Below are 7869 nucleotides of genomic sequence, written 5' to 3' on the forward strand. Positions count from 1 at the left end.
CACACACACACACACACACACACACACACACACACACACACACACACACACACACACACACACACACACACACACACACTCTCTCTCTCTCTCTCTATTTAAAGCTGAACTCATTGATTTATCATTCAGCTGTAATTTGGTTTTATTTTTGAAGCTTTATTTGTACCTCGTGTTGAAGAGCCAACAATTCGTGCAGATTGTCTAAATAATAACCACATTTTTTTTGTTACGATGTCAGAACAAACATCAGCACATGCCAGATCTCTTGCTACATGACAGGATTATGGTGCAACCTTCCACAAGGCAGGAAATCTAAAGTGTCCCTGGAGACTGTGGGAGTGTCCTGTGTGGACCTCGATGCTGTGCACTTGGTTTGTTTTTGTTGTTTTACTTGCTTTTTAGGATTAGCAAAGGATTCTGCTTTGTTCTGTCTCACAGTGAAAAGTGTCAGGTTGGGTGTGACATCTCCTTCACACTGATATCAAAGCCTGGATCATGACAGTCAACCACAAAAGCACACATTTAGGGTAACAGAGACATGCCTGAACTTCACTATTATTTGATGCATCAGGACTGAGAACAGCACAAAATGCAAATAAACATGATGAAGAAAGCATCTGCATTCAGCAGATGCTGTAAAGACAGCTGTAATATATCTCTGAGAAGCACAACTGGGGCAAAAATACAGTACAATGAACAACAGCAGTGATCGACCAAGCTACAGCAAGCCTGTGAAAAACCTGGTGGGAAAAACACACAGAGACAGAAAGCTCTGAGAACAGCATGATTCCCAGAGGGACTGAAAGGTAACAAGTATGTTTCCTTCTTAGAAAAATGGTTACCATTGATACCAGATCAGCTGGATCCCTGGATACCCCCGGAGATCAGAGAGTGCACCACATGCCTGGAAGGAAACCTCAAGAGGATCTTGTCACTGAATCCCTCAGCTACAAGAACACCGTCCAGGTGTTTGTTGCTATGTGGAAAACAAGGAAGGTTGTAAACAGCAACTCATGAACCATTTGTGTCTTTGACGGGAGCTCAAATGTGGCTACAACCAGACTGTCTAATACAGCCGGTCCCACATTTATTTAAAAAAAAAAAAAGTCTTCTGCTGCTGCCGCCCAAAGTTTAATGAGAAATCAAACTGAGCTTTCCTTCTTTATTTGTGTTTTCTCCTTGCTGAGGTCGATTCTCCACTGCCAGCTTTCCTCCTGCAGTGCAGCAGTGCCACTGCAAATATTTAAGAATGAGTGAAATATGATTCGTGTACAATGAAAGATATATCAGGACATCGTCAGCATAGAAGTAGATGACAATATTATGTTTTCTTAACCTCTGGGGGGTCCTAGAAAAATGCATACACTATTGGGCTTAGAGCCACAAATCGACCACGCCATGAAAAGTGCCATAAAATATCTATATATTAATATTTTTTCCACTTTAAATTAGCCAATCTTTTAGACCTACTTCTCCTTGAAATATTCATATCAAGTTTTAATTACATTTCGCGGATTTTAACCCTTTATATCCCGGGTTCGTCACATGGCCGCACTGTTTTTTTAGCCCCAAAAAACAAAGAAATCAAATATTTCCCAAAAGATACAATTCCAAGGCCCGGACTCCCGAGTACCACCAACATTCGGAAGATGGCCCATTATTTGGTTGTAATGACCGTGGAATGGGAAATAGCGTTTATAATGGGTTTCAATGGGGCACAAATCGACCACTAGGACCAATAGTGTAAGTTTATCTGTAGCTCAGCCACTGAAGCTAATTTAAGGGAGTCAGACTGGAATTTTGAAATATATGTAACCAGACTTGTTTTTGGAAAAGTTGGCTATATTCCGTTCAACACAGTGCAAATGGCGTGTATACGAACAATGAAAAATGGCACAAATCGACCCAAGACCACCCAGAGGTTAAATGAGTTGGCTTTAAATGATCAAGGACACCAAGGCTGAAAGTGAAACAGGCTCAAAGTGCAACACTGAAGGTAGATAAAGTGGGTGGATCATTATTGAATAATGTCAAATTTACACAGTGCAGCCCTCCTACATTTCTCCTCGAGAAGTTAATTTCGTTAAAAATTATTTAAGCTCAAAATTGCTTTATGAAGGAGAGGCAAACCCGGCTTTATGAAGCACATCAGCATCAGTAAAGCAACATTTGGGGAAATTCACCTGTGCAGCACTGAAGCCCAGATATGGATAGTCCGGCTACAGCAGATACTGTGGCTCTGTGCAAACATTTCTCCTGTAAAGATCATTAAAACAAACGATGCTTTGGGACCTTTTCAGGTCTTTGGAGACCTGATGGTGCCAAACATGCTCATCTCAGAATCATAGCAGCTTCCCATTTGCTACATCCAATTTGTTTTGTTGATTTTTATATTTCACAACTCTGAACACCTTTTACCATCCAAAGATCCCGTTGAATCAGAAGATCAATCCCTGTCACGTGTTTCACGGTCCAGGTGTAAAACAATGAGGGGCAGAGCTGTCACTATCAGATCAGCTTCGTCATCACAACAAGACAGACCTGATGTGTGCTGCCCAGTCAGAGACAGACGGCCTACTTCCCCCTCTCCAAAGAAAAGCAAACCATAGAGGACAGAAGAGAAAGGAAAAGATGAAAAGAAAGAAAGAACGAAAGAGAGAAAGAGTTGAATGTCAAGCCCACACTAATTGTTTCTATTTTAAAGAACTGAGCTGCTTTCAGACTGATTTAAGGAAGTTGGTGCAAAAGTGACCTAAAAACAAAGCAAGGAGCCAGCTGACGCTCACTGATAACACGCACAGACAGAGAGAGAGAGATCGTACACACAGACGCACACTCACACACTTACAGACACACAGACACAACGATAACATTCACACACATATCGTGATGTAATTAAATGTAAATTCTGATTGTCTTTCGCATCGGTCGACCCGTCCTGATCTTCAGAAAATTATCAGCTTCAATAAACACGCAGATAATAAAGGAAAGGGAAAGAAAGGAAGGAGGAGAAAGGAAAAAAGCTGAAGAAAAGGAGAGAGACGAGGAGGCAGAACAGTGAAAGGCAAAAAGGAAAAAGAAAAAAAGGTGCTTTTGTTTGCAAAAAGCTGCAGCTGTATCGGCCTTTCTGCAGATTTACACTGCCTCCTGCAGGAGGACAAAGACACTGCAGGACTGACGCCAACAAAAAGAATAATAAAGAAATATTTTATAAATGAAATTAAAATAAGAACATCTGAACCACTTACACTCAGTGTAGACTAGAGTATATGTTGAAACGCAGCTGACCCTTAAACTTCTAAAAAAAAAAAAAAATGTTACCAAGAGGACTAAAACACAAAGAGTAAATCTGACTTCAAGTTTTCAAACATGCAGAGATCCTGTGGCAAATGAGAGGGACTGTTTATTCATGCTAAGCCCGAAGGTTCCCTCTGCTTATATGTTAAACACAGCTTTCTTATATTATATTATATTATATTATATTATATTATATTATATTATATTATATTATAAAATTATTTGTTATTATAAATAAATATTATATAATATTATAAAAATATTAGAACCTGAATTTTTCTGAAGTGTGAACATAAAACCATAAAAGAAAGGTGGAGATAAAGGAGACCGCTCTGCTGCCCATAAAGCTTACTTTAGGTTCCTCTTCAGTCACTTTCTCTTCTGGAGTTTGTTAAAAGAAACAACAGAGGAGGAGAGTTAATAAATGAGCTTGATATTCCTTCCATGGGGCCACACTGCCACTTGCTGGACGGTAGAGGAACTGCAAGAGGAGAGGACACTACAAAACTGCCTGACTGAATGCATTGCTGATCACTGCTTCACATTAAGAAATCATTTTAAGAACCTGATATTTGAAAAACAATAATTTGGTGTCATCTAACCTTTTTATGAAAACACAGTACAGTAATATGGATGGATTTATGGCTCAATTTAATCTAAGCTGATGGTCCACTCACAGGTCGGCACCTCTCATCAGTCTGTCCCCAGTCCTGCTCAACACATGTTGTTTAGATGTGCGTGAGAAAAAAAACCTGAGCTTTTATCAGCTTCTTTGTCTCTAGTAATGATTGAGGGAAACCAAACACAAAGTACATCCAGCTTTTATTAGTTTTTAGAGAGCTGATCTAACATCACGCCAGAACTGGCTAATAAGGATTTTAACTTGGCAACCGGGACATCTCTGTCTGTAGAAGAGGTACAACAAATAGCAAAGTGTTCATTGCCTCCAGGACTGATCAATAAAAATATATTCAATATTTTTGGCAGACACACTGCAGTGAAGGAAGCCAGAGGAGAATCTTTAATGTAAATCAGTACTACACCACCTGTCACAGTTAGGGCCAAAATCTGAGATCGGTTCAGTCCAAGATAGAAATGTCTGGGCAGCATTCATGCTCCGTTATGTGCACGTAGTCTAGTTCTGTGATGCTTTGTTTTTCAAATCATTCAGTGTGTGAGCTTAGTCTGGTTCTTGGAGAGATGTCACTGTTTCTGTTATCTGTGATCAGTGTGACCAAATCAGGCTCTAATCCTGATGTCATCAGAAGACAGAAATATCTGTGAAGGACTGAGATTTATTGCCTTCAACATTTCTGAGCCTTCACAGTTTGGGTCCATCTGCTGAAAAAGAAAATGAAGTTTGTCTATGTCTATGAAACTGAATCAGAGAGAACAACATCAATACAGCCATGGATCCTCTCTGACATCACAGCAGGCTTTACATTACTGACAAGAAGACCAAGGATAGCGTGTCTGTTTGCAAACAGTTATACAAATGCATGAAAGAGTCCAGTGAATCAAATCAGAGGATCGTTTATTGTAGCAGAGAAAAGGCCACAAAGGATCTCCGGTGTCAGGGTTTAGAAATCCAGAGCTTAATGATGCAGAAACTGAAGGGAAACAGCGAGGGGAAGAAGTTGTTTTTGCAGGATTCACAGGAAAACATGAGAGCTGAGTCTCGTGAGTAGACACACTGGATTAAACAATTCACCGATCATAACAGAGAAGCTCGTCAGCAAACTGTGATCCATGCTGTGAATCCACCGAGCATTTTCTGTTACACTGTCAGAAGTCTGACGCTGGAGGAAGCAAACTTATTCAAAATCGAAGTTCAATATGGAGTCGTATTTCAGTTCCTCCACACCAGCAGGTGGCGGTAAACCACCTATTGATATTTGTCAACGCCAGAAAACAGGAGGAGGAACGAGCGGTCCGGCTTCATCGGGCAGGAGTTTTCTCTCGTTTTGTGGCTCATCTAAAGGTAAGGACCGACCTAAATTTAGCCTGAGCTCAGTTAATCCCGAGTTTAGCTCCTGAAGAGGTCTTCTGCTGCTCTCCTCGGTGCTGCCGCTGTTCTGCATTAACTGCTGATGGTCAGACTGACGTGTGGGAGGTGCCCACAAAGCAGAACAATACAAATAATAATTAAAGAAAACACCGAATATTTCGTCTTTAAAATGCATGTCTTTGCTTTTCGTTTTTAACGCCACACAACAGTCCGCCGTCGCGCTGTTTTTCTCAGAAAAGTCTCTTTCGAGCCGCAAAGCTACAGCCCGATGTAGGTGTCCGCGCAGATGCCTGTTTAGAAATTAGCCAGCGTCCATAAACTGGTCGGTTCTTTCCAGTATTCTTGTTCTTCCCACACACGCGTTTATCATTTGACCATGGTCAGCTCCGCACCTAAAGAGACAGAACCCGGTGCCTGCTATCTGCACAGACCAGCTGGAGGTTTAAGAGGAGCTTGGTTACACTACTGTAGTGCCAAAAAGCGATTTCCAATGTTTCTGTGTGTTTTTATGTGCAATATCTTTACCTATGTTGTTAAATAGACTTCAGTGAACAGGGTTTACAAAGGGGTTCTATATAAATTTTTAAAATGACCTGTTTTTCAAGTATCTTTATAACTCTTTGTTGTTGTACTTGCATATCATTTATGAGGGATACATTTAGCATATGTTTCACATATGTCACATAACACACATAACTAGTTATTGATAGCAGTTTAAATATCAGTTTTTGGCAAATACCGGAAATCAGGGTTTGGCAGACGATCATTTTTTGGCACAACGCAGCAACCGAGCACAAGCGGCAGGAGAGACGAGACAAAATAAAATACGTAACAGTGGTACAGAAACACACTTCTGTGCCCTTTTCCCCTCTGTAACCGTGATGGAATACAATCGTTTTAAAAACCGAGGCACACCTGTGCTCAGGCTGAAGGTGGAGGGTGTTGGTTCCCCAGCCCTGCACTTTGGGGTCTGTTAGTCAGAAAGTGAAGCATCCAGTTGCTGGTCAGTATAGAGTTGATTGATGGTCAGCTTAGAGGAGAAGGTGGTATTCTAATGAGCTGTAATGAACAAATAGCATTCAGACATAAATGCTTCTTCCTATTTGGGTCCAGTGATGATGAGGGTGGGGTCAAAATGGAGTAACTTTGTGACAAAGTTGGACAGCTTTTGTTCTAAAGGTTTGGAGAAAGTCTGTGTGTGTGTCTGCATTCACTTTGTTCCTCTAACAGAAAATCAATGTGCAGATGTTGATTCCTGCAGTGACTGTTGTTCTTCATCCAGTAGAAACCATCCTGCAGCTTCTGGAACAAATCACTCCTTTTAATGTTTTCTATTTAGAAGATAATTTTTATTTTCTCTGCTTCTTTTTGTTAGGGATCAAAATGATGTCCTAATCCTTAAAGTTCTGTTTTTGTGTCCCAGCAGGAGAAGAGTCTGACGGAGAAGCCGAGGAACATTTTTAGCCGTTAGGACTGAACTCAGTCGCTACAGAGGAAACAATGACCTCGACACAAAACGTGAGAAAAATATCTCAGTATATCACAGTACTGTGCGCAAGTCTACAGCCTCATTTCTTCATATTTTGCTTCCAAGCACCCAGACATTCTTGTAGTTTTATTGTGATCTTGAGCATTTTGTGCAATATCTGAAAGCCATGTCCTTAAAACGTAAAGTAAAACATAACAGAAAAGTGGTCCAATGCAGGCTCCAGTGAGGAAAGCTAGGCGGTCACAAGTCTGCTACAACTATGCAATGTCATTTGAGAAAAGTTCAGCTGGAGGATGGTTGAAGAACATTAGAATAGTTCCCAGTTAGATCAGAGCAATATTTTTCCCTGAAATTCTCATCCCTTATTACTAGGGACAGTCCAGTAGAGTCTTTCCTTAGTCAACTAAACAAGGAAAAAATATTAGACTGACTAATCTAAAACTAAGAAACATTTAGATATTAAGTTAAATTTAAAAAAGTTTAAAGTCAAAAACTAAGAACAAGCCATCGATCACATTCTTCAACAATAAATCCAGCAGTTTAACTGTGCCGCACCTCGCATCATTCATTATGACTATTACACATTATACTCCAGACAGACAACGACATACCGATGTTAGATATGATGTGAAAACACACTACTGCCAAAGATGTTCACGTATCACTAAAACACGACAAACTAATATCCGAAAAATGAATAAACCGAGACTGAAAAATACAGCGCATTGTGCCACACGTTATGAATGATGGACCTGGTTTCAAAGTTTATGATGACCACTTTGATAAAAATTAAAATCTAAAATAACAAAATGATTAATACTCCTCCAGCTTATCGATTCAAAAATGGAACCATTCCCAGGTTGGCCAGTAGGTGGCCTCCTCCCAGATGTGCCCAGCTGGAACACCTTTCAATGTGGAGGAGTCACGGCTCTACTCTGAACTGCTCCTGGATCACTGAACTCACACCCACCTTTTGGATAAAACTCATTTCTATTCAATTCAATTCAATTTTATTTATATAGCGCCAAATCACAACAAAAGTCGCCTCAAGGCGCTTCATAGATACAGAGAAAAA

At 40.3% G+C, this 7869-nt stretch overlaps 2 protein-coding genes across 4 annotated transcripts in view; both read left to right on the forward strand.

The window, feature by feature from the left end:
- The window catches only part of LOC102297995 (zinc finger protein 99), a gene marked incomplete at both ends in the record, with an annotated part of 370247 nt that overhangs the window by 339826 nt on the left and 22552 nt on the right, over window positions 1–7869 (forward strand).
- The window catches only part of LOC102298305 (zinc finger protein OZF), an 18615-nt gene continuing 15898 nt past the window's right edge, over window positions 5153–7869 (forward strand). For 2 of the 3 annotated variants that reach the window (XR_006052939.1, XM_005946552.3), the window contains exons 1-2: window positions 5153–5278; window positions 6729–6823. Coding sequence is in view for 2 of the 3 variants with exons in the window: in XM_005946552.3 (XP_005946614.1) it covers window positions 6806–6823 (18 nt within the window). In the remaining variant the exon portion in view is untranslated. The remainder of the gene's footprint in view (window positions 5279–6728; window positions 6824–7869) is intronic. The other variant, XM_005946553.3, reaches the window with a different exon arrangement.

This window comes from Haplochromis burtoni, unplaced genomic scaffold (assembly GCF_018398535.1).
Source record: "Haplochromis burtoni strain Fernald_Lab_line unplaced genomic scaffold, NCSU_Asbu1 Contig_480, whole genome shotgun sequence".
NCBI lineage: Eukaryota > Metazoa > Chordata > Actinopteri > Cichliformes > Cichlidae > Haplochromis > Haplochromis burtoni.